Source organism: Nesoenas mayeri (genome assembly GCF_963082525.1).
Source record: "Nesoenas mayeri genome assembly, chromosome: 10".
In the NCBI taxonomy this organism is placed as follows: domain Eukaryota; kingdom Metazoa; phylum Chordata; class Aves; order Columbiformes; family Columbidae; genus Nesoenas; species Nesoenas mayeri.
Window position 1 is genome coordinate 19,870,496 of NC_137560.1, and position 24,529 is coordinate 19,895,024.

At 69.1% G+C, this 24,529-nt stretch overlaps 6 protein-coding genes across 8 annotated transcripts; 2 read left to right on the plus strand and 4 right to left on the minus strand.

Annotated features, from left to right (window-relative positions):
- Window positions 1-4,192: 4,192 nt before the first annotated feature.
- On the plus strand, window positions 4,193-7,756 carry PRRT3 (proline rich transmembrane protein 3; the record flags this gene model as incomplete). The annotated part of the gene is made up of 3 exons (XM_080350262.1): window positions 4,193-5,333; window positions 5,420-5,560; window positions 5,997-7,756. The coding sequence occupies 3 exons, from the start codon at window positions 4,193-4,195 to the stop codon at window positions 7,754-7,756; spliced, it is 3,042 nt and encodes a 1,013-aa protein (XP_080206388.1).
- Window positions 7,757-8,708: 952 nt separating this feature from the next.
- CRELD1 (cysteine rich with EGF like domains 1) lies at window positions 8,709-11,739 on the minus strand (the record flags this gene model as incomplete). The annotated part of the gene is made up of 10 exons (XM_080350595.1): window positions 8,709-8,929; window positions 9,042-9,185; window positions 9,258-9,353; window positions 9,489-9,572; window positions 9,685-9,780; window positions 9,889-10,065; window positions 10,188-10,279; window positions 10,358-10,468; window positions 10,553-10,815; window positions 11,233-11,739. 10 exons carry the CDS (start codon window positions 11,737-11,739, stop codon window positions 8,709-8,711), a joined length of 1,791 nt encoding a protein of 596 aa, XP_080206721.1.
- Window positions 11,740-12,102: 363 nt separating this feature from the next.
- Window positions 12,103-16,511, minus strand: IL17RC (interleukin 17 receptor C; the record flags this gene model as incomplete). Its single annotated transcript, XM_080350596.1, is given in 18 exon segments — window positions 12,103-12,683; window positions 13,115-13,153; window positions 13,234-13,329; window positions 13,435-13,492; window positions 13,568-13,984; window positions 14,057-14,107; window positions 14,185-14,369; window positions 14,469-14,523; window positions 14,682-14,741; window positions 14,915-15,054; window positions 15,237-15,281; window positions 15,350-15,461; window positions 15,637-16,007; window positions 16,087-16,108; window positions 16,185-16,291; window positions 16,323-16,335; window positions 16,337-16,373; window positions 16,465-16,511. Coding segments are annotated over 18 exon segments (2,436 nt in total).
- A 728-nt stretch (window positions 16,512-17,239) lies between these two features.
- On the minus strand, window positions 17,240-20,950 carry IL17RE (interleukin 17 receptor E; the record flags this gene model as incomplete). The annotated part of the gene is made up of 15 exons (XM_080350183.1): window positions 17,240-17,866; window positions 18,050-18,172; window positions 18,251-18,302; window positions 18,383-18,451; window positions 18,527-18,675; window positions 18,791-18,836; window positions 18,933-18,980; window positions 19,149-19,336; window positions 19,417-19,483; window positions 19,607-19,675; window positions 19,763-19,902; window positions 19,976-20,099; window positions 20,174-20,280; window positions 20,386-20,621; window positions 20,757-20,950. 15 exons carry the CDS (start codon window positions 20,948-20,950, stop codon window positions 17,259-17,261), a joined length of 2,220 nt encoding a protein of 739 aa, XP_080206309.1. The 3' UTR covers window positions 17,240-17,258.
- A 126-nt stretch (window positions 20,951-21,076) lies between these two features.
- JAGN1 (jagunal homolog 1) lies at window positions 21,077-22,298 on the minus strand. 3 transcript variants are annotated; one of them, XM_080350313.1, is made up of 3 exons: window positions 22,181-22,298; window positions 21,856-21,962; window positions 21,077-21,778 (listed from the first exon to the last, which is right to left on the minus strand). In XM_080350313.1, exons 2-3 carry the CDS (start codon window positions 21,942-21,944, stop codon window positions 21,316-21,318), a joined length of 552 nt encoding a protein of 183 aa, XP_080206439.1. In that variant the 5' UTR covers window positions 21,945-21,962; window positions 22,181-22,298; the 3' UTR covers window positions 21,077-21,315. The 3 variants fall into 3 exon arrangements, with proteins under 3 accessions (XP_080206439.1, XP_080206440.1, XP_080206438.1); XM_080350314.1 differs by having other exon boundaries at window positions 21,856-21,958; window positions 22,196-22,296; XM_080350312.1 differs by having other exon boundaries at window positions 22,196-22,272.
- A 24-nt stretch (window positions 22,299-22,322) lies between these two features.
- Window positions 22,323-24,179, plus strand: RPUSD3 (RNA pseudouridine synthase D3; the record flags this gene model as incomplete). Its single annotated transcript, XM_080350310.1, has 9 exons — window positions 22,323-22,426; window positions 22,741-22,808; window positions 22,884-22,928; window positions 23,029-23,125; window positions 23,202-23,309; window positions 23,378-23,462; window positions 23,536-23,662; window positions 23,736-23,875; window positions 23,952-24,179. Exons 1-9 carry the CDS (start codon window positions 22,362-22,364, stop codon window positions 24,177-24,179), a joined length of 963 nt encoding a protein of 320 aa, XP_080206436.1. The 5' UTR covers window positions 22,323-22,361.
- Window positions 24,180-24,529: the final 350 nt, after the last annotated feature.

The window sequence follows — 24,529 nt, forward strand, 5'->3', positions numbered from 1 at the left end:
GGCTGGCAGGGCACAGCTAAAGCACATTTAGCACTGAGATTTACTTGAAACTTTTCCACTCCATAGATGTAACAATATCTCTGTGGCCAGAGGCTTTACTCTGTTTCTCAGCCGTAGTCTCTATGTTGGTTTTTATGTCTAAAAGTTCAGGTTTTTGGCTCCCTAGGCAGTGGGAGTGTTGTTGTAGCTGATTTCAATATGGTTCAGATGTGTCTCAGGAGTTGTTTGTGAGCTTTGGACAGGGAGAGGTTTAGCTAAGGAAAGCTATAACCCAGCATCTCAGGTTCTCTGGTTTCAGAAAATTATTTTGTTTTTCTCCTATTTGTCTCATGTATCTCTTAACAAATCAAGAGAATTCTCCAACATACAGTTTTCAAGGGCAGTGATTCTCAAACAGAAGCCAAAATACATGATGGTCACATTCAGCAGGTGAAGTCACTGAGAGATAGTTCTCGTCCTTTTGAAACCTGCACCTCTCTACTGGGGAGTCACTCCAAAATTTCCAAGCCCGGAAGGATCAGGCTGCTCACCCAGCCTGGCGGATACAGCAGCGAGGTCGCTGAGCAGCCGTGGTACCACAGAGCCATTCATTTTGGGGTACCCAGCTGTGCTGGCAGCTCCCACTGCTTCACCTATTTGCATCACGTTTCATTTTTCATCTGTTACTGGCAAAAGAAGCATTTCAGTGTTGACAAAGCAAGTTGATTGCCAACAATCCAACCAGTCCAGCATTGTCCACCCAAGGGGGAAGACTGGGATCCCTTTTTCCTGGCTTTAATAAACTCATTGTGTTTTCAGCAAAGTCCAATGTCGTTGTACTGTTTTTTTGGGAGAGGCGAGATCCTGTTGCAGCGGGTGAGCAGGCGGCTGCTCTTTAGCTGTTCAACTCCCTGGATTGTGCAACTGGGAGGATTAGTTTTTTTCAGCTCCTCTCTGATGTTTAAAGAAGGAAACCTCCGCCCTTCCAGTCTAACATTAATCAGGAAGGAGAAGGCGGTGGGGATGGGTGTGGGGACCCCCCAGAGTCTCAGACCCCCCGCTCAGCGGAGGGGCCGGCTGTCGGCAGCAGCAGCCGTTCGTTCCCCTCCTGTACCAGCATCCCCAGCAACCCCAGAACCATCTGCTGGGCACAGCCCGCTCCATGGGGCTCGCCACCCCCGCATTTTGGGCTCGGTGGGGACACTCACAGCCCTCACTGCCCCCAGCCTGGCCGCTCACCCTGGCTGTGCCGCCGGCTCGGCAGCGCATGGCTGAGCTTGGAGGGACCTCTAGAGGTGTCTGTGCAAGCCCTGGCTGCCTGACATCCCAGGATGGAGCAACCACGCCAGAGGGTGCAGCACAGGGCTGCCCCAGGGACCCCCGCGGCCCCCACCAGCACACACACTGGCACAAAACCAAATCCCTGGAGAAAGGAGGTGCAAGGGCAGCCAGCGGTGCTTCCCCCCATGCCAGACACCTCCCCGGGGAAGCAGGGGGAACCCCGGCTGTCACCCTGGCCCCATGGCCTGGCCCTACACCTCTTCCCTGTCGGGGTCTCCTCTGGGGTTTTTGCTGCCAACAAGTATAATTGTCCCACTATGGCTGTGACGATGGCGACTCCTTTCTGGACAAAAATGGAAGCATGTGCATGCTGCCAGCTCTGCCCCGGGGATGTGGCGCTGCCGGTGCCTGTAGCTGCGGGGTCTCGTCCCACCCTTCACCAAAGGTCCCCCAGGGAAGATGCTGGGGGTGGTCACCCCAGCAGTGCAGCCAAGGGGGACTGCGGAGGGCGTGGGGCAGCACTGCAAAGATCACAGTGGTCATGAAAACGCCAAGCTGGGCTCCAGCCCGTCTGTGGGCACTTAATCAGGACAGAGTTCTCCTAAACTGGGGTTTCATCCTGTTTCCTTGGGGAGAGCCTGAGAGAAGAGGAAGGCATGTGGGCAAGAGCAGGGAGAGCTGGTGAAACCCAGGCAGGCACGGGAGGTGTGAGAGTGCGGCCGCATCCTCCGCCCCGCATCCCCGGCTGCGCAGGCAGCTGAGCGGGACTGTCATCTTTTCATCTGCCAGTGAGTCACTTGGCAGAGGAGGAAACCGCTGATGGCATCGGTGCTGTGGAGGTGGCTGCTGCGCCCCTGCCTTGTGCTCGATGCACCCCAATGGCTGTGGGGTGTGGGGCGGTGTGTGGGGCACAGCCGGCTCCCTCCCCACAGCCCCACCACGTGCTCAGCACCACAGCTGCCCCAGCCACAGGATGAGACCAGCCGGCTGTGGTGATGCCAGGTGCTGGTGGTGCCCGGCACAGTGCAGGCTCACCGGCTGCCCCCCGGGGCTCTGCCACTGCCTGGCTCGCCCCTCATGTGGCCTCCCCAGCGCTAATCCCCAGATTAGCTGCCTGCCCTGCCTGCTTCGTGGGGGCCAGCATTGCCCAAATTCCCCAGCCCCAGTGCTCAGCCCCCCTGGTCCCACTGTCTGTGCTCAGCCCAGTAACAGGGCGGGGTGGACAGTGGGCCCAGGAATGCCCCACGCGCCCATGGAGAGCCCAGCCCAGGCATGATGCCCCAGGGATGGAGAGGTGGCACGGAGCAGCAGGGGGACACCGCAGTGCTGCCAGCATGGCGCTGCCATAGGGGCCTGAGGTGCCACGTGTCCCCCTGGCCTGGGCAGAAGGAGGGTGATGGAGGTGACAGGTTTGCCAGGGCTGCGGTGGCTCAGGAGCTGCCCGTGGGAGCTGGGATGCGTCACTGTGTGGGGCAGAGCCCTGAGCCGTTGTGACTTTGTGGTGTTGTGGCTGTGCCAGCCCAAGCCCTCGCAGGGCAGGCAGCTTTCCAGATGGACAATTAGCTGATTAGCTAATTACCTGCATTTTGGCAGGACCCCATAGCCCAGCGGCTGCCAGGGTGCTGCGTGCCCCTTTTACAGGGTGTGTGTGGGGCAGGCAGGGGGCAGGAGGGTGCCAGGGATGCTCACAGACCTTCCCAATGACCCTGCTGGGGTAGGGGGGTGTCAGCAGCCCCCCCACCTACCCCATGGCTGCCGTGTGACCGGCCTTGGCAACAGCCCTGCATTGGGGGCTGCCCTCTCCCCGGGGGTCCCGCCTGTCCCGCCTGCCCGACAGGCAGCATCCCCCCGTTGTCCTGCCCTGTCCTGCCCTGTGGGTCTCGCCCCACAGGGGTTTCGCCCCACGGGGGTCCCGCCCCAGGTGAGCCCACGGCAGCTGAGCCCCACGGGGTCCCACTCAAGGGACCGCGCTGCCCCCGGTGCTGCCCCCGGCGCTGCCCCCGCTGCCGTTCCCGCCATGCCCGGGCGCCCCGCGCCCCCCTCCCGGTGCGGGCGGGTTCCCGCGCGGGTGCCCGCGGCTCGGGGCGGCGCGTGACCGGCTGCCGCCGCCGCCGCTCGCTGCGCCGCAGAGCCCGGCCCGCACCGGCACCGGCACCGGCACCGGCAGGTCAGGGGGGGCTGCGGCCGGCACCGGGGCTGCGGCGGGCGGCGGGAGGGAGCTTGGCCGCCCCGCGGCCCGGGCACCGGGGACCGAGCCCTGAGCGGCGGGGCCGGCCCGGCGCGCTGCAGGCGGGTTCCCCGGGATGCGGCGGCCGCACCGGCCCCGCTCCGCTCCCGCACCGGCCGCTGCCCGGCCCGCGGCGCAGCCCCGCCGGCTCCCGCACCGCGGAGTCGCCGCTGCCGGGCGGTCCCGGCGCCGTTCCCGGCCCGGCGGGGCTGAGTCGCGTGCGCGGCGGGATGCGCCGGCCCGGGCATCCCCGGGGAGGCAGCCGGGGATGCGCCAAGGTGAACGGTGCGCGTCGGAGCGGGGCCACCGGCGCGGGGCCACCGGCAGCGACACCGGGGAGGAGAGACACCGCGGGGAGGGAGACATCGGGATGCTGGCGTTAGGGATCACGGAGCACCGAGGGCCACCAGCACCGCGGGGACTGGGATGGGGAAGGTTGGGAATGGGCCCACTCACAGCAGGGACACCGGGGATGGGGATAGCAGAAATAGGGACAGCCAGGAACCTGCGGGGACAGGGACAGCTGGGAACATGGTCCAGGGCCAGCCTGGGCAGCGTCAGCCCAGCCGCTGGCTCCCTCCCTGGGCAGTGGGTTGCCGTGGGCACAGCAGCCCCACAGCCAGTACTGTGATCCCCCCGGGCAGCCACCACAGGTCCCCGCTCACCGAATCCCCCCATTCCCGCAGGGCCAGCTGGGTACTCACCATGGCTGTGGCACGGCTCGTCACCTGGGTGCTGCTCCTGGCTGCCGGCGTCGCTGCTGTGGCTCGGGGGACGCTGTTGGCACAGCTGTCCCCAGGTGGGACCCTGCAGCGGGGTAGAGACCCTCTGCATAGCCCTGCCTGGGGACAGCCCTGGCCAGGCCTGGTCCCCACCTGGGAGGCGTCGGGAGAGCCAAGTGGTGCCGGGGACCCTGGGAGCAAGCACTGGGGGGGTGGCACCCCCGTGCGCTGGGCCCCACCGCTGCAGGCAGGGGATGCCATCGCAGCACCCCTGGAGATGGAAACCACCGTGGCAGGTGCTGGCACCGGGGCTTGGCAAGACAGCAGCACAGCCATGGCCATGGCAGAGGAGCCGCTTGTCGCCTGGCGAGGACACGAGGCTGAAGGCCAGGACAGCCACAAAGGGGGGACCTGGCTGCCCCACGGCTCTGTGCTGGGGACACTGGGCCCCAAGGTGCCCACGCATAAGGGTCTGGGCTCCTCGGGGCCACCCTGGGCAGGGCAGGGTCCGTCCCCAGCCGGGCAGAGCGCTGCCGGGCCAGCCAGCACCCCCGGCCCTCGGCCAACCGTGTCTACCATCGCCCTGACCCCCACGTCGGCAGTGGGAACAGGGACGGGGACAGCAGATGCCCTTGCAGGGGGACAGCCGGTGGCATGGGGACCCACAGCAGCCCCAGGCCTCGCTCAGGGCACGGCGCTCACTCCAGCTAGCAGCCAGCTGGCCCTGCTGGGCACTGTCCCCGTCCCCCACCCCACACGCATGGGACCAGCCCAGGGTCCCCACGCCAGCCCTGGCTCCATGGAGCCAGTGGGCAGACAGGGGGCTCTGGGAGGGCCCCTCAGCCCCTTCCCAGCTCTGCCCAGCTCCGTCCCACAGCTGCTCCCCTCAGCCCCATCCTGGGGGCTGTCCGAGCCCTGGACCCGAGTGCTCCAGACCCACCAGCGCAGCACCCGCAGGGCCCCGCTCAGCCGCGCCACCGCCAGCCCCGGGGACACGGCCCCTCGCACAGACCCCGGGCTGACCGGGCAGCAAGGACCCCAGCCCACCCGAAGAGCTGCCCTCAGCACCAGCCCCGTGCAGCCACCTGCCTCCAGCACAGCCCCCCCCAGCACTCCCAGCACAGGTAGGAGCTGGCACGGCATGGGGAACCCCCTCAGAGGGTACTGAGCCCCTGTGGGTGCCAGCGTCTGGCTCTGCCCTCTCCCGCAGGGCTGCTGCCCGAGGAGGACGTCGGCTCCCCGCAGCGGGTCCGGGGTGCCGTGGGCGCTGTGAGCACCCCCAACGCCACCAAAGCCACTCCACAGCCAACGGCACAGTCTGCCACAGGGACACCCGGGACCAGACGCTCAGGTGATGCAGGGCTGTGGCCAAGCCCCTGCGGTCGGTCACCACTGGGGATGCCATGGGAGCCCATCCCTGGAGCGTCAGGGCTGGTGGGGAGGACAGCAGCTATCTTGGGCTGCCCAGCCAGGACGCAGTGACACCTTCAATCAGGATTGCGCCTGGCGACGGCCCTAATCTACTCCTAAGATTAGTGCTAAGTGCCCGGCGGGTGGCATCTGCCCCGGTCGGGGGGCAGCGACATGCCCGGGTCCATACCACCCCCATGCACCCGGTTCTGCCAGAGACCCTCAGGAGGTGCTGGTGGGCACAGGGCAGCCACACCCCGCGGTGCCGGGGCGCCACGGCTGATGCGTCCCGGTCATGGGGTGCAGGTGGGGGAGTGGGTGTCACTGAGCTGCATGCACGGGGTCCCACTGACCGCCCAACTCCTTCCTGCCCACAGACCCCCTGGGGACGCAGCCCCCCACCCGCGGCACTGCAGCCCCCTCGGCCACGTGGCGGCAGGGAGGGCTGACGCCACAGCCAGCACCCCGGCATCCATCCACGCTGCAGCCACAGCCCAGCCGACCCCCCCAGGCACCGGGGACCAACAGGACCGGGCTGCACTGGGCCGAGCTGCGGCACCAACTCGGCTTCTCCTGGGAGGCCCATGTCTACGGGGTGGCTGCCATCTTCCTGCTGCTGGCACTGGGCTGCCTGGCTGGGCTGGTGGGGGCGGCCACCCTGCGCCCACCTTATTTACCCCATGTTTTAGGAGCCCATGGGGTGCTGCTGGCCGCCTGCCTGCTGCGGGCCACCTTCCTGCTGCTGGACCCCTACGGGGCGCGGGGCCGCCTGCCCCCCCGGGCCCTGCTGCTGCTCAGCACAGCCCCCTTTCCCCTGCTGCTCAGCACCTTTGCCCTCCTGCTCCAGCGGCTCCAGCGCCTGGCCCAGCTCCGGCTGCTGCCGGCCCAGCTGCGGGGGCTGCCGGCACTGGGGGCTGCTGCTGCCCTGCAGAGCGGGGTGCTGGGGGCGGCCGACCTGCTCCCGCCCCGGCTGGGCCCCGCTGCCGCGCTGGGGCTGCAGGCGCTGGGCTGTGGGGCGGGGGTCCTGCTGCTGCTGGGGGGGCTCTGGGGGTGCTGGCGGGTGCTGCGAGTGCCCCAGGAAGGGTCTGGGGGTGGTGGGGGGCCATGGCCACGGCGGGGGGCCTGGGCGCTGCTGGTGGCCGCGGCGGTGGGGCTGCCGGTCTGCGGGCTGCAGCTCTACAGCGCCCTGTGGCTGCGGGGGGTCCTGGCCTCCCCTCAGCACTTCTCCCGGCCTGGCTGGGCGGCACAGCTCTGGCTGCGGGTGGGTGAGCTGGGCATGGCCCTGGCACTGCTGCTGGCTGCCGCCGAGCCGCTGTGCTGCCGGTGCCGCCGGCGCAGCCCGGCCGGCCACTCCTGCTGGGCCAAGGCGTTGCGGTACTTCTGTGCCAGCCGCAAAGCTGAGGCACCCGAGTACCCCAACAACTGCTACGACTGGGCCGGCAGCACCGGCAGCACCGGCCTGGAGCGGGCGCCAACCGGCGACATCTCGAAAAGCCTCATTCGCAACCCGGCGGAGCAGCTGCCCCTGCGGGCACTCAAGGACAGCAACGAGGCCTGGGCGGCCGCCGCCGGCACTGCCGGGGTGCCGGGGCTCAGCCCCAAGTGCCCCAACTTGGTGGCCGCCCGCTCCTGCGCCGCCTTCGAGCAGGGCTCGTCCCCCTCGCTGGGGGAGCTGGCCTTCCGCCCGCCGTCCCCCATCGACCTGCGCCGCAGCATCGACCAGGCGCTCTGCCGCCGGCACCTCCTGCACGACAGCCTCTTCAGCCGGCCCCGCCGCGGCTCCGGCACCTCACTGCACTCCCCGACCCCCGCCGAGACCCCCGGCCTGGGACACATGGCACGCTGCAGCTCGCTGACGGAGCTGCCTGGCCCCCGACAGCCGCTCAGCACTGTCACCGTCACCGTCACCGCCTCAGCCAGCTCGTTGGACAGCAGCTCGCTGAAGATCAGCTGGAACCCCTGGCGCCACGGGCTGTCCTCCCCCGACAGCCTGCCCCTGGACGAGGCGCCCAGCCGGGCCCCCCTCCTGGTGCCCGCTGTGCCCCCCGGCTGGGAGCGCGATGGGCCCCGCAGCTTCCCAGCCCTCAGCAAGGCAGTGGACGCCCGCAGCCTCTCCAGCGACACCATCGAGCTCTGAGCTGGGGAGACGCGGGGCTGGGCAGAGACTGGAGGGCGCAGGGGGATGAGCCCCGTGTGGAGGTCTGGAGGCCTGAACCCGCACCCCCGTGGGGCCGGGCAGGAGGGGCGAGCTGGGCTGGGCCAGCTCCGTTTGTGCCAAACCAGAGAAATAAAGTTTATGTTGGGAGGAGGTGGCCCCATTGGCGCACGGAGGCAGCGATGGGCAGCGGCTCCCCCAGCCCCCCTGCCCTGAGCAGCCCGGCTGGGTGTGCAGAGCTTTATTTCCTGAGATATGGACACACGGACAGATGGGCACACCCCGACAGACAAACCACAGACAAATGCAACAGCCACACTCATGCATCTGGAAGGGCCCCCCATCCTTGGGATGTCCTTCCCCGCAGGAGCCCCTCCCTGGTCCCCCCAGGTTGGGAGGGGAGAGATGGGCTCTGCCCAGGGGTGCAGGGAGGAGGGGTTGGGGGGGCAACTCTCCCAGCCCCACAGCTCAGGGCAGAGGGGATCCCAGCCCCACAATGCCCCACAGAGAACAGTCTCACGGGGGGACAGCAGGTCTGGCTGCAGGGCCAAGCTCTGCCAGCATCACCGACTCAGCACCCGGTGGTGCCAGAGCACCCCCGACCTGCCCCCATGCCCTCCCACCCGCCACGGTGTGGGACCTCCCCTCCCGAGCAGCGGGGCTGGTGGCAGCATGCTGTGCCCCCCGGCAGTGCTGCACTGCTCAGCATCACTGTGCTGGCGGGAGGGGCTGCGCAGGAGCCCCCGGGGACCAGGCACCCCCCATGGCTCGTTCTGCAGGAGGGAGGTGACACCCTGCGCCAAAGGGGCTGGGGGACGCATGCAGGGCACAGCACCGCACACAGGATCCGGCCTCAGCAGCCAGCACCTGCTGGGGGGGTACCTCAGACCCCAGGCTGAACCTGTCTCCCGACCCGCGCCCAGGAGCCCCAGCACTATCTGCCCTTCATGAAGCCATCGAGGACGCGGTCACTGCGGTCGGAGAGCCAGTAGCCAGCCATGGCAGCCACGGCACCGATGAAGATGGCAGTGAAGACCATGTCGCCCTTGGCAGCCAGCGTGGCAAGGGCGCAGATCATCACACCAAAGAACATCTGCTGCAGCACCACCACCTCGTCCTCCGTCACGTCGTCAAAGAAGCCCTTCTCCGGGGCATCTGCAAGGACGGCGCTCATAGGGGAGGGCACAGTGGGGTAAGCAAAGTCCCCCACTGCCCCCTCAAGCCCCATCCCCACAGCCCATCCCCACCCCATCACGTCCCGTCATACCTGGGGGCTTGTCCTCCACGCACTGCCCATCGCGCCGGACGTGGCCGCGGGCGCAGACGCAGCGGTAGCTGCCCTCCGTGTTCTCGCACACCTCTTGTGCCCCTGTGCACACCGGCTCCTCGGCGTTGGCGCATTCGTCCACGTCTGCTGGGGGAGGCAGGGCTCAGGCAGGGTTTGGGCAGGGGTCAGAGCGCCCCCACCTGCAGAGGCACTTACCCAGGCACTTGGCTCCATCCCGCCAGTAGCCCTTGTTGCATTTCTTGCAGCGAGCCGGCCCCGCACCCATGCAACCGATGCAGGCTGTGGAGCAGTCTGCCGTGGGGAGAGGAGCTGGTGTCACTGCCAGAGCCCCCTCCCAGCCCAGCCACAGACACCCTGGGCTGCGGGAGACAGCCCCAAGCAGGGAGGAGCCACCTGCGCGGAACCCTCCCCCTGCTCCCGCCTGACCTCGGCACTCGTAGGAGCCCTCCGTGTTGACGCAGAACTGGTTGGCTCGGCAGTGCGCCATCTCCGTGCCACACTCATCGATGTCTGGGGAACAGGGGGGACACACAGTCCTGCTGAGCCCCAGTACCTGGGACGCAGCCCCCCCAGCAGCCCCGAGTTTGCCCGCTGCCCCCCTGGGTCCCACCGCAGTCCTCACCGATGCAGCGGTGCTCGTGCAGCACCCAGCCCCTCTTGCAGCGAAGGCAGCTGGAATCCTCCGGCCCCGTGCAGCGCCCGCACGCCCGGTAGCACTCTGCGGGCAGGGGAGAGCGGGGTGGGCGCAGGCAGGGGGAGCTGCCTGCACCCAGCGGCAGGGCAGCCCCCAGCCCCACTCCCCATCGAGCCAGACCCCCTGACGTACCAGCACATATCAGGTGGCTCTTGTTTCGCGAGGCCTCGTAGTAGCCATCACCGCACTCGGCACAGAAGGGGCCTCCGTAGCCCGGGCTGCAGACGCACAGGCCGGTGCCACGGCGCGTGCCGTCACCATCGCATCGCCCATTGCCGCTGCAGGGCTGCTGGGGCCCCCCCGCACAGGCTGCACGGGGAGAGAGCAGCTGGCTGGCAGCCTGGGCGGGGGGCGGCATGGCAGGGGGTCCGTCCAGCCTGGGCACCCCACCAGCACCCCATCAGCTCACCAATCATGCCACAGCTACTCACGCCGGCAGTCGGGGCCATAGGTGCCAGGTGGGCAGCAGAGCGCCAACGTGTCCATACACAGCCATTGGAAGAAGTCGGAGTGCTGGTGCTGCCTGGGGAGGGGGGGTCATGGTGCTCAGCTCCTTGCCATCCCCCTGTCCACCCCACCATGTCCCTGTCCCCAGACTCACTCGTGGAACCACCACCGCTCCACGTGCTCCTCGCTCCGCTCCAACAGCTGGTGGCAGGTGAAGTCTGAGGGGGCGCAGACGCTCTCCAGCACCTCCAGCAGACGCGTCTCGCTGCAGGGACAGGGGGTCAGTGTGGGGACACGTCCCCCTGGGGCAGCTGGATCCCCCCGAGCCCCCCAGCTGCGGGACACCCACCTGTGCTGGTACTTGGCCAACTTCTCCTCCTCCCAGGCTGTGTTGCCCCCGCCAAAGCCCTCATGCTCCGTCCGCTCCAGGCCCTGGGCACACAGGGGTGGGGGCAGCGCAGCATGGGACCCCCAATACCCACCCACAGGGTCACCCTCAACTGTACCACCCTCTCCTCTCAGGAACAAGTCGCTCCAGGGATTTGCTGTCCTCTCCCCTCCCCAGAGGCCAGCGGCTGTGTCCCCCAGGACCCTCTCCACTCCCTGGGGATGCTGTGGGGGATGCTGTGGGGATTACCCCCCACCCCACCAATGTCCTCCCAGGCCACCCAGGCCCTGTCACTTCCTTGCCTCTCCAATCTGTGCTCCCCCTGCGCCCCCCAGCCACATCACCCCCACCCAGATGCCCTTGGTCCCTGTCACTCCCAGACTGCATCACCGTGTGCTGGGCCATCCCCCCACCGCAAGCTATGCCCCCACGTTAGTCACCCGTGTGCCCCCCACGCCTGTCACCCCTGAGCCGCCCACGTCACTGCCCCCCCCCGTCTCTCCCTGCAGTGTCACCCCACAGCCCTCAGGCTCCACTCATGCCCTCCACATCCCGCTCAGGCCACAGGTCCCGTGTTCCCCCCAGGCCTCACATCCCACGCCACGGTCCCCATCACCGCCGGTGTCCCCCCCGGCCCGCACCCTGCTGAAGCTGTCGGCGAGGCCGCGGCAGGCTCGGCAGGGCTCGGCCCCATCCGCTTCCCGCTCCGGGTGAGCACGGGCGGCCGCCAGCAGGACCCCCCCGAGGAGGGCGGCCCCCAGCAGGGCCCCCCCCAGCCCGGGGCCCCCCCGCCGGGCTGGCAGCGGCAGCAGCGCTGCCCCCGGGCGCCGCCGCGGCCGCATCCTCCGCCCCGCCCGCAACACGTGGGCTCCGCCCGCTGACTCAGCGCCCGCCGCCCCCGCCAATGGCCGCGCTCCCGCTGCCACCGCCTCCCCGCTCCCAGCCAATCCGCGTCGCCTGCCGGGCCCCGCCTCCTCCAGGCTTAAAGGGGCTGCGGCCACGGGTACCCGGAGTCGGGGGGCAGCGCGGATGGGCCGTGCTCGGTGACCGCGCACGGAGCGGCAGAGGCTCCTCGGAACGCACCGGCCGCGCTCCCGCCTGGCCCGGGCGAGGCCCTCGACCCCCGGCCCGACTGGGTTGCTCCACATCAACCACCCCCCAGCCAAACCAGTCCAGGTCACCTTCCCCTCTCCAGCCAAACTGCCCCAGTTCTTCCTCATCTCCCCCAAACTGGTCTGTTCCCTTCTCATAGCCCCAGACTGGCCCAGTTCCCCCTTATCCCCCATGAGCTGGTCCAGTTCTCCATCACCCCACCTGAACTGCTCCGGTTCCCCATCCACCCTTCAACCAAACCAGCCCACTTCCCATCCATCCCTTAATCACCCCAGACCCCCCTCCTGCTCCCAAAGCTGCCCCTTACCTCCCCATCACCTCTCAGTCCACCCCACTCCCCATTCTCCCTCCACACCACAGGGGCTGGATTCAGGTTTGGCAAAGGCACTGTCACTGCTTTATTCGCCCAACGCGCGCTGAAGCTCCTCAGCCACTGCAGCCACATACGGCTCCGGCCACCAGCCCTGCCACCGACCTGGTCCCGCCAGTGCCCGCAGGAAACCTCCCGTCTTGCTGGGCAGTGCAAAGGCAGGGGCTGCCTGCAGCACCGGTGGCACCGCCGGCACCAGGGCCTCTAACCGCGCCACCACATAGCGCCCGTTGCCTGCCACCAGTGCCGGCACAGCACAGGACAGAGCCGCTGCGAACACCTCGCAGGGCGCCGTGGTGGGGACGGCATCAGGGCCAGAGCCATGCCCTGCTCCCGGCATGGCCCTGGTCCCTGTGTCCCAGCGGCACGCAGCAGCCGCAGCCGCCGGGGAGAGAAGGAGGATGACAGTGTCGCCATCACGCAGTGCCCGGCGGTGCTGGGCATGCAGCCAGGGCAGTGGCCCCCATGCTGCGACCCCACTGCCGCCTCCCGGTGCTGCCACCACCGCCAGCCCCAGTGGGCGCAGAGCTGCCATCAAGGCACACGCCGCCCGCTCTGCCACTGGCTCCGCTGCGTGCACCAGCAGCACCCGCCGACCTCGCAGGGGGCCTGAGGGGAATCGTTAGTGCCCAAAAGCCCCCTGGCACCCCGTACCCAGCCTATGGGGCGGGAGGCAGGCTGGCACCACTCATGATGGTGGGTTCCATCCCCTGTGTCTGTCCCCCAAGCACTGCGGCACCCCCTGTACTCAAGCTAAGGGACAGCCACAGTGGGAGGTGGGCTGAGACTATCACCAATGGGACACCCAGCCTCTGCTCAGTCCCTGGGTCCCCTTACCCACCCCTAAGTCAGGGCAGGGACCAGGTTGGGACCCCCCCATATAGGGTTCCCACCCTCTGTCCCCCTACATCCCTACCCACTCTGTGGGGCAGACACAGTGGGAAGCAAGCTGGGAGACCCCTGATGGGGCACCCCCCTCAGTGGGAAGGAATTGACATCCCTGCCCCCCACCTACAACCCCAGGCTTGCCCCACGCTCACCCTCAGAGCCATAGTCAGCCCGCAAGGACCTCAGCCAGTCTGCAGGGAAGAGAGAGGGTGAGATGGGGTCCTGGGGCTGTCCTGGGTCAGGCACAGACCCCAGGGCAGGCAATGCTAACCTTTCAGGTCCTCCTTCTTCAGGAGGAGCAGGAACAGGATGCAGGCAGCTCCCAGCAGCACTCCCATCCACGCCAGCACCCAGTGGGCATGCAGGTCTGCAGGGCAGGGGTCAGTGCCCACCAGGGGTCCCTGGCACCCACTGAGGGTGGGTGTCCTTCCCCAGACCCACATCGCTCCCCCCGTGCAGCCAGGATACTCACATTTATGCAGGGGACAGGCCCAGAGCATGACCCCAGTGCCATTCTCAGGGTGCCAGACCTGTGGGGATGAGGATGGGGACAGGTCACACCCTGCCCGGTCCCTGCCTGCTGCCCACCAGCTGCCCGCACTGACCTGCCTGCACTGCCCCGTCGCCACGTCCCGCCGCAGCTCCTGCTCCAGCAGCCCGGGGTGCCCGCCGCCCTGCAAAGGCGGCAGGAGGTGAGCCAGCTGTGCCATTGGTGCCACCACTGCCAGGACATGGGGGTCCCTGTGCCTTACCGTGCTGGTGAAGCTGGCGAGGGGGGTGCAGGTGCCCCGTTCCAGGGTGCACAGTGAGGCATTCCCTATGTGCTCCAGCAGCAGGACGTCATCGGTGTGGCCAGGCAGCGCTCCTGGGAAAGTGTCAGAGGGCTCAGGGAGGTGACAAAAGGAGCACAAGGGGTGCCAAACACCCAGCTGGAACCGCAGGTTGCCCCCACACTTCCATTCCCAGTAATACTCACTGTCCCGCAGGCACTGGATCAGCCGAACCTGCCCACTACTCCATACCTGCCCCAGAGAGTGAGTTAGCAATGACTAGGGCTGCCTGTGGGGCAGCCGCGGGGCAGGGAGGTCTCCTACCTGCACGCAGAGGTTGGGGTGCAGCCGCAGCCCCCCAAACTCCTGGGGTCCCTGTGGGCAGGACAGACGCTCTGTCAGTGTCACCCACAGCCCCCCAGTTCCCCAATGCCTCACAGAGCCTCCCTCACCTGCCCCACCGCGGGCTGCCGCAGGCCGGGCAGGGCTTGGCAGGGCCCGGTGGGCACCGGCTGCCAGCACGGCACCAGCTCGGCCGGGAGGTCGCAGGGGGCCGAGAGGGAGCAGGTCAGTGCCTGTCCGCTGGCATGCAGGACCAGCCGGCTGCGTGCCCACAGCCGCTCCCAGGCCTCGGCATCTGTGGCAACACAGGAAGAGAGGTGTCACCTCCTACAGTGTCCCCTAAGATCCCCCTGCATCCCGGCCCCCCCACGCCCCAGCCTCAAGGCACAGATACCATGGGAGAAAGGGCAGAGTGTGGTCCGTGGTGGGTCCTGGGTCTCCGGCCAGACCTTGGGGGATGAGAGACAGAGGAAAAGGATTTGGGGTACTCAGGCTGTGACTGTGACCCAGCTGGCTCCTTGGGATGCCAGAGGGGGCTGTGTGGTACCCAGAGCCCCCTGCTTTGGTGGCATCCCTGCCACCCCCCTGGTGCCCAGCGGGCACCCACCTGCATGCAGAGGCAAGGCAGCACCTCATCGGCTGGCAGGCTGTAGTTCATGGGGCCACTCTGCCACAGGAACCAGACATGGTCACCCTGTGGCAAATTGCCCCCCAGCAGGATCACCCAGCCCTGGGGGACCCTCTCCCTGCCTGTGACACAGACGTGGCTCCCCAGGGATTGCAGGGGGCAACAGCCAGAGCCTGGTCAGGGTGGGGAGCGGGGAAGGTGTTTGTACTCACCGTGGTCACTGCACGCCCTGACGCACCGGCACCATGGCTCTGGTTGCGGTAGAGCCGCAGGGTGTAGCTTTGGCCCGCTGCAGCTCCCTGCACCTCCACGACCACCTCCTTTGTCCCCGGGGAGACCTGCAGCCTGGGCACTGCGCCGGGGCGGCTCAAGACACACAGCATCCAGCACCACCCGCCCGACACCACAGCACAGGGCATGGTACCCTGGGGGTCACCCTCACCCCCAGCACCCACCACCCAGAGCTCCCCAGGGAACACGTGCCAAGGTAGGGGGATCCCAGCACTGCCATGGCCAGAGGACGCCAGCACTTACCTTGGCACTGGGGGACAGCAGCCTGTGCCGCGGGCCATGAGCAGTCTGCAGGGACAGGGGGTCAGTGGGTGGGGAGACAGAGGACGCTGCAGCAGGGCATGCCGGGGGCTCACCTGGCACCCGCTGCTGCTGGCTCAGCCTCCGGCGTCTGTGCGAGCTGGTGTACGCCATGACACGGAGCTCAGAGCCCGGCGGCGCCTCAAAGCACCGGAAGGTCACCCAGCCCTGGGCAGGAAAACCACCACCACCACACTGCGGCAAAGCACCGGCTCTGCTGGCACCCACCTCCCCAGGGCACGGGGAACAGGACCACCGTGCCATGGAGATGTGCTAGTACCAGCATCCACCTCGCCAAGATCCCCTGTGCCTGGGACACCCATCCCTGGCACCCCCTACGTACCAGGGGTTGGCCGGGCACCGCGCGTGCCAGAGGCGCCCAGACCTCCATGGCCACGCAGCGGGAGGAGGCGTATGCGTGCCCAGAGAGCACCAGCAGCCCAGTGACGTTCTGCTGGGACGAGGTGGTCCCATCCACCAGCGACCACTGTCCTGCCTCATCGCTGTCCTCTGGCCCCGCGGCACCCAGGGGCTCAGGGCGCCGGGGCTGGCTGGTGCTGGTGCGGGGCGGCAGGGCCAGGCGCAGGCGCACCTCTAGGCAGGGCGAGCAGGCTGCGGGCCCAGTGCAACGCAGTGCCGGCTCCAGCCGCAGCCGAGCCAGGGCCAGCCCATGGCCAGGCCCCCGCGGCTCCATCCCGCACAGCATGTCGGTGTCTGGGGGGGACAGAGGGCGGCCGTGGGTATGGGGTCCCGGGTCCCCAGTTGGGCTGGGGGCCGTGGCGATGGCACTTACCCAGGAGGCGGCAGGCGAGGCCCTGGGGGGAGGCGGGGGTGAGGTGAGTGGCAGTGCCGGGGTGCCCACTGACCCACGTGCCAGTGACGCTGACCCACCTGGGAGCAGCTCAGGGTGTCGTGGGGGGCCCCGTGCCCACCTACTGTCCCCAGCAGCAGCAGCAGCAGCTGCCCCAGGACATGCATGGCGGGGCCGGGGCCGTAGGGTGCCCCGGCCCCACGCTGCCCACTCCTGACAGCCCCTCTCCCACTCCCACGGGCCCCACCGCCACCGCCGGCTCCCGCTTCCTGCTCCGATCCCGGACACCCGGGTCCTAACGCGGTGCTGACGACCGCCCCGGGGTGGGGCCTCCTTGTTCCCGTTCCCACACCGACCCACGGCCAGGCTCTGTGCACCGACACCACCAGGAGGGCTCGGGGCCCCATGGTGCCAGAGTGGCCCCATGGCCTGGACTTGTGTCCCGGCGCTGCCCCAGGGCGTGGGCACAGTGCCCAGCTCGGCCCCGGGGAGCTGGCAGTGGCTGCGTGACGCGGCGTGAGGCTGTGGCGGGGAGGGCTGCGGGTCCCCTGTGGGCACTGGGCAGCCACCTACCCCCCCGTGGGGCACCCGATGAGCCCCAGCACACTAGATGGACGGCAGGGCAGGGTGAAATGGTGACTTTATTGCTTCCACCCCAGACAAGGTACTGCTGGCAGCATGGGAGCAAGGAGCAGCCACGCTGTGCCCAGCACCTGGAACCCCCTGCCCCCCATGTCCTGGCAGGGCAGGAAGCTCCCCCACTGCCCGGCTTCTTCCAGTACCCCCACAAAGAGGCTTCCCTGGGGTCCCAGCTCTCCTGTGGAGCAGGTGCCTGTGTGGAAACAAAGCTGCCCAGAGCCAGGGCAGCACTTCCGCTCCCGGACCCAGGGCAGCACCTCCGCTCCCGGACCCAGGGGCCGGCTGGACGCTCGCCCTGGCCCATGCAGCACAACCCCGGCTGGGGCCAGCCCTGCTGGGGCCCCACAGCACCCATAGCCCTGCCCAGGGCACCCACGGGCACACCTCCTGCCGCCGCAGCCGGCACGCTCGGCCAAGTCCTGCATCTACACGACGGGGCCTCTGCCCTCGGCAGCGGGCTGTGCCCAGCCCCGCCGGCCCCGCAGCACTGCCCAGCTCAGCCCCAGCGCAGGCACTCAGGTGCCGGTGGCCGCCTCGGGGGGCTGGGGTGGGGGGCTCCCCTCGCCAGCCCCCACCTCCAGCAGCCGGTGCAGGAGCCCCCCTGCCCGGCCCCGGCAGCAGCGGCGGGAGGCCGGGGGGCTGCCCCGCAGGGCGCCCAGCAGCCCGGGCAGCTGCCGGGGCAGGCGGTAGGTGGGCAGGGGCCGGAGGGGCTGGGGGACATCACGGGGGCTGCAGAGCTGGCTGAAGTAGGCCAGCACCCAGCCGCCACCACGGCCTGCCGTCCCCAGCTCCCCATGCAGGCAGGCCATGGCTGCCCCAAAGATGTCATGGGCGTCCTCAGGGGTCCCGCTGGCGGCCCCCACTCTCCATCGGCGGAAGAGCCGGGTGCTGCCACGGCTCCAGAGGAGGAGGACGGTGCCGCGCTGGCGGCCCACGCGGCCCCGCTGGGCGTAGAGCCAGGGCAGGGCGCCCACCCGCCCCACGCCACCCGCTTCCCACAGGTCCAGGCGCACATCACAGCCCAGCCCCGCGCGCAGCCGCTCGGCCAGGGCACACACCAGCCCCAGGTGCTCCTCTGAGTCTGGCGAATACAGCAGCAGCACGGGGCGCCCACCTGGGGCACCTGCAGACAGAGAGGACAGTAGTGACAGCCCTGCCTTGAGTCCCCCTGGCATCCCCTGGGGACATCCTGGCACCCCCCACAGGCATCCAAGCACCCACCATACTGCCCCAGGACCCTCTGCATCCCAGGGAACCAGCATCCCCCAGCACCCCAGCCCCATGGCGACTGCCCCCCCCAAACCACAGCCCCCCGGGTGCCCCTCACCAGTGGTTGGCCTCCAGGCGCTGCGGCAGTTGAGGAGCAGCATGGTCACCACCAGTCCCAGTGCCAGCACCAGCCCCAGTAGCCCAAAGTGCCTGCGAGATACTGGGAGAGAGGTGCTGACATGGGGGCACCCACCCACCCCCACCGCCCCTCACAGACCACCCTGGAACCCTTACTCACTGTCAGGACAGAGCAGCTGCTTCTGAGCAAAGCGCACGTCCGAGCGCCACACCTGGGGAAGGGACTGGGTGAGGGGGAGACAGGTTGGGGTCCCCCCAGCCAGCGCAGGTGCCTGTGTGGGGGTCACCTTACCAGCACGCAGCTGCCCAGGACCTGCACCGGCAGCAGCAGCGCCAGCTCCCCTGGGACAGAGCCCTCCGGCTGCAAAGCACAAGGGCAGGCTGGATCAGCATGGCTTAGTCCTCTGCCGTGTCCCCGCAGCCCCGTGCCACCCACCTGTGTGACGGTGTAGAGGGGAGCCTCGGGCTCGCACTGCCCGCCCCGGGGCTGGCAGAGGGCTGCGCTGAAAGCCGCGGGGATGCGGGACGTGAGGCGCAGGTGCAGCTGCAGCCCCTGGGCGCTCACCGAGACGTTCCAGGCGGTCTCTGCAGCCACCGGAGAGTGGGGGGATCACGGGATGCCCAAGGGGATGAAGGGTGCGAGGGACCTCAGGGCAAGGCTGTGCTCAACCCAAGGGTGTCCCCCCACCCGCAGACTCACCTGGCCGGTGGGGACACTCCACATGGCTGCTGTTCCCAAAGGAGAACTGAAGGGAGTGGGGATCAGCAGAGGAGCTGGGTGAGCCCTCCGCTGCCCCCCTAGCCCCTTCCCAGGCAGTGCCCACCCGTCCATGGGGGCTTACCCGAAAGCAGAGCTGGGGGTGCACATCCACCTTGTCCAGCGTGTATGCCTGGTATGGGCAAAGAAGATGTCACTGTCCCTGATTCACACAGCCCACAGGCAGCCCAGCAACCGACCGCCACCCTTAGGGCACCCTGGGGCCTGGCAGGTGCCCCAACCAGGGGAACAGCCCCTCCAAGCTGATGCCCTGTGGCACCCCGAGACCACGACCCTTCACCTGCTCCTCCTCGCTGGCTGTGGAGTTGGGGACATCATGGCAAGGTGCAGTCTCAGCTGCCACTTCTCTCCAGCACAGAGTGGCCCGAGGGTGCAGAGGGCAGCTGGCGCTCAGCACCATCGCCATCTGGTCCTTGCTGCTTGAGCTGTAGTCATGGAAGCGCACCGAGGACCACAGCTCAGGGCCATCTGCAGGACATGGCATCAGCAGGCTGGGGGGACAGCCAGGGGGGCCCCGGGACCTGGCTCCTCTCCCCATGGGCACTCACAGGCAGCTGGCTGATCATGGAAGGGGCAGTGCTTGCTGCGTGGGCTGTCATGGTGGGGGTAGGAGGCCTGGGGGAGCAGAGCAGGGTGGTCAGGGCAGGATGTGCCCCCAGCTCCTCCTGCCCACCCTTGCTGCACAGGCAAAACCAGGCAGTGAGTGGGACCTGGTGGCCGCAAGGGAAGGCAACACACCTCGATGCACAGGCAGGGCACCAGGAACTCGTATGGCAGCGAGACATGGCTGCCTCCCAGCACCAGCACCTGTGGGCACAGAGGCAGCATCAGCTGGCAGGAACACAGCTGCACCCAGCCTGGGATGGGGGTGGCTTGAGGGGCTGGAGCTGTTACCTGCTGGTGAAAGGGCCAGGACAGCTCCTCACATTCCAAGGCCAACTGGTGGCACAGCCGCACCATCAGAGCAGGACCCTCGGGCACCCACACCTCGATGGCCCGTGCCTCGGGGACCCAAGCGTGGGAGAAGACTGGCCCTGTGGAACAGGTAGGGGTCAGCCAGCACTGGTGTCCCACCCGGGACACCCCCCGGGTCCCTCCCAGCCTCACCAGGTGGCTCGGCAGCAACCAGATGGCTACGGCTGATGGCCAAGCCTCGGTCAGGGATGGTGCGGAGGGAGACGAGGACCTGCCGTCCGCTCTCCACCGGGAAGCAGTCGAACTGCACCTGCCACTACAGGGAGAGCTGGGGGTCAGCGGGCCCCCCAAGGCTCCATCGTCCATCCCCACGGTCCTCCCTGAACTCACCGGTGAGCTGCCTGGCGCCCTGCGCCGCTGCCACACCTGCAGCCAGCCGGCGCGGTTGGAGCCCAGCTCCAGGAAGTTGAGCTGCAGCCCACGGACATCACCGAGCTCTGCAAGAAACCAGCGTGGGGTCCTGACGCGGGTGGGAGGACGAACCTCTCCCTTCCCCCCTCCACCCAGGGTGGCGTGCCCGGCCCCGCCGCCCCTGCCCGTACCTGCGGCGGGGAGCGCCAGGCGGACGCGCAGGCAGGGCAGGCAGGGCTGCGCGGGCAGGCACAGGCGGGCGCTGCTCAGCGCCAGGGCGGGCGGCTGCAGCGGGGGCCCGGGCCGGGCTGGGCGGCGGCAGCGCGGGGAGCTCAGCGTGCGGTCGGCTGGCGGGTGAAGAGAGCAGAGAGGGGGCGGCCGTGCGCCGGGGTCTCGCCTGCCGCCGGCACCGACAGCCCCGGGAGCCCTGGGAACGGGGGAGTCCCCGCCACCCTCCCGGACTCGGTAGCCGGGGGCTGTGGAGAGCCCCTCCATCCCGCCGCACCCGGGAGTTCCGGGCGGGGGAGCCCCGCGCTCGCAACCCGGCCCCGCCGCTACTCACCGATGGCCCGACACTCCTGCAAGCAAAGACACGGGGGTGAGCGCGGCGCCGCCCGCCCGCCCCCGCCTCCCCACACCGCACCCCCCGGTGCTCACGAAGTTGGCGAAGACCCGGAGGCGGGTGACGGCGGCCCCAGTACCGGGCAGCAGGAGCAGCAGCACGGCAGCAGCGGCGAACAGCAGCGGGCGCCCCATGGCCGAGCCGCCGCTCCCCGCCCCGCCCCGGGCCGGCCCCACCGCATTCCTCCGCCGGCACGTGCGGCCCCGCCGTCCCCCCTCCCGTTGCCAGGTGGCGCTTCCCAAGGCGCAGACACGCGTGGGAGCGCGGAGGGAACTTTATTTCCTTAGAGCGACACACAGAGCAAGGGGGGGTGGGCAGCAGGGACTCCCCACGGCCCAGGAGTCCCCCGCACCCCCGGCATGCGAGCACAGAGCCGTGGCACGGCTCAGACACGGACGTTGGTCCCCGTGGACCCCCACCCACTGGAGCTGCGCCAGCGCGGCCCCACGGGGCCCGGCTGCGGAGCTCCAGCCCTTCACAGAGCCCACCCGTTCCCTGCTTATTTCTTCTTCTTCTCCTGCGTGCTGGTGAACCAGGAGTCCAGCAGCTTCTTGCTGTAGTAGAGCTGCCAGCCGTGCACCTGGGCGGCCACCACCACCACCAGGTACATGACAGAGACGGCCGAGAAGCCGAAGATGAAGCGGTAAGCTTTGCCATGCCGGTAGAGCTGCTGCGCCATGGGGAACATCTCCATGGCCCCGTAAATGAGGGGAGCCACGGAGAAGAGGCCGGTGCTGATCATGGAGAGCACCAGGTAGCTGATGTTGTTGCGAGGGAAGGAGAGGAGGCCCAGAAGGGAGGGCAGGATGCTGAGGAGGTAGGGGTACTCCCACTGGTAGGGCATGGCCACCTGGTCGTGGGGCAGCAGCTTGAGGTGCCCCACGCACATCTGGGCCAGCAGCAGCAGCCAGATGCCCACGTGTGTGTAGATCAGCTTCTTGATCTCCGACTTGAGCGCCACGCTGGGAAGAGAGCACAGGGCTGGCAGAGCCCGCGGGGGCGCAGCCCGAGGAGGGCCCAACAGCCCCGGGACACTCACCTCATCTGGTAGTGCGAGGCCACGCGCTCCCGGTGCTGGAAGTCGCTGCCATCGGTGCCGGCGGCGCGGGGACCCCCGCGGGAGGCCATAGCGCCGGCACGAGCTGCCTGCGGACACGGGCGTGAGGGGCCCTGCCCGGGAGTCCCCGCTGCCCCGGGGCAGCCCCGGCCCCCGCCCGCAGGCTCCAGCCCCCCGGGGACCACCCCCCAGGCCTCCCTTGCCCGGCGACGGACCCCCGTGACAGCCCCGGGACCCCCTTCCCGTGCCTGCCCTACCCCCGCTCGACCTCTCGGGCGCCCCCCCCGGGGCTCCTTCCCCGCCGCACCTTGGCGCAGCCCACCTGCCAACGGGACGCTCTGCCCGCACTTCCGCCTTATCTATGGCCGCGGCCGCCCGTTCTGAATGCATACTCGGCCGCTCTGCGCGCCCGGAGGCTCATCTCTATGGTAGCGGCAGGGTGGGGGCCCCTCCCCTGAGCCCCGCCTCCGCGCAGCCGCAGTCCCGGCATGGCAGGCGGCGGCAGCGCCGCGCGCGTCCTGGCGCGCGCCGGGAAGGGGGCGCGCGCCGCGGGGTTAGCGGGGGCTCGCGTGGGGGCGGCGCGCGCGGGGACGCGGGGGGAGAGCGTGTGCTCGTGGGGGCGCTCGCGCGCACGGCGGTATGCGGGGGCGCGCGGGGGCAGAGGGGTCATGGGGCGGGCGTGGGAGTGCGGACACGTGTGGGGCTGCACGCGCGTGAACGCGGAGGGGCTGATGGGGGCGCAGGGGCGCGCGTGGGCGTGCAGGGCGGTGGGCGTGGCGTCAGATTTGGGGGCACGCGTGTGGGGCTATGGGGACATGCAGGGGCGTGGGTCTCACCCGTGCGCCCTGCCCACTCCACCCCACGCAGGTCGGGGCGGCCGCTGGGCCCCGAGGAGGCGCTGGGGCTGCTGGAGGCCTCCGTGGTGCACCGGGAAGGTACCGGGGGGTGCAGGGGCTGCTGGGGAGGGGGCTCAGGGGCGGCCACATCCTGAGCGGGTGTCCCTTCCCCAGGAGCCCTGCTGGCGCTGAGCAAACCCCCCGGGCTGCCCGTCCTGGGTGAGTGCGGGCGGGGGGGTCCGGCTGCGGGGGCGGGTTTGGTGGGGGTGTGGAGTCTGTTTGGGGGGACTCATCAGGTGCTGACCCTCCCACTCCCCAGGCCACCCCGGGGAACTGAGCCTGTCGGCACTGCTGCCGGCGCTGCGGCGGCGCCTAGACCTCCCCGCCGAGCTCCATGTGGTGAAAGCTCCCGCCAGGTACGGCTGGGGGCGCTGAGGGGGTCTCAGTAGCTGTCAGCCCCCACCCAGGGCTCAGAGCTGCCACATCACCCAGGGAGTGCTCTGGCCTTGTCCTCCTGTCCGGCTGCCACCGCGCCACCGAGCAGCTCCAGCGGTTCTTCACCACTGCCCGCCGGAGGGGCCAGTTCCCCGCCACGTACTGGTGAGTCCCCAGCACCCCCCATGCCGGCACGGGGGTCTGTCCCCTCCTCACCCCCGCCCTCCTTGCAGCGCTGTCACCGTGGGGGTCCCAGCGGAAGCAGAGGGTGAGATCCGCGCCGGGCTGCGCTGGCAGCAGCAGGGTGACACCGCAGCGGTAAGGGGGTGCCAGGGGGTTGGGGCTGCAAGGGGGTCACCCTGAGGGGGTGCTGAGGGCTGTGTCACCGCAGGTGGTGCCGGTGCTGTCCCCCGGGCGCTACAGCCTGGCCAGGAAGGAGGTGAAGAGCACCCTGACACGCTACCGCGTGCTGGGCACAGCGGGAGGCTGTGCGCTGCTCCAGCTCCAGCCCAGGACAGGTGGGTGACCCCCCAACACCCCCACTGTGTCCCCCACCACTGGCACAGTCCCACCCCCCACGTGCCTCCGCAGCCTTCCCGGAGCAGCTCCCAGTGCACCTGACGCTGCTGCTGTGCCCGGCGCTGGGCGACCACGAGCACTCGTCCCGCGTGGGCAGGGTGCTGGGGGTGCCCTTCCTCCTGCCCCCCGAGGCCACCCCGACCCACACACAGGTACATGGTGGGGGAGGCGCTGGGGGGCTCAGCATGGCCCCCAGGGACCCTGCTGAGCTGCCCGCGCCTGTTGCAGGTGCTGGATGAGGAGCTGCTGTCCCGGCTGGGGCTCTCCCCGCAGCAGCTCCGCCGCCTCCCGCTCCACCTCCACCTGTGGCAGCTGATGCTGCCCCGGGGGGGCCTGCTCTGTGCCCCCTTCCCCCCACATTTCCTGCGCACCCTGCGCCTCCTGGGGCTGCCCGAGCACCTAGTGCGTACGGGGACCCTCCCACCCCAACCTGCTCCCCCTCTGCCACCCCATTAAATCCACAACTGCTGCCAGGGTGGCTCAGTGCCTGTTTCTTTCCATGGCACACACAGGAGACATCATCCCCATCCCCACAGTGCTGCTGGGGACAGCAGCCCCTGCCACCACCCCAGTGCCTGACGTGGTCCCCAGTGCCAGCTGTAGCGGTGTCACCAGCACCGCGACTCTGTGAGGCTGGCAGGAGTGGAGGTGTCTGTTCCTGCCGCTCTCTGCCCCTGGCCAAGGAGCTGCCGCAGTGGCTGCGGTTCTTGTCCCCAGCCCCGTCCCCAGTACAGCCCCAGCTGTGCCCACACCATCCCACACAGAGGGGCAGAGCCAGGCTCCCTGTCACAGACGTGTTTTTGCAG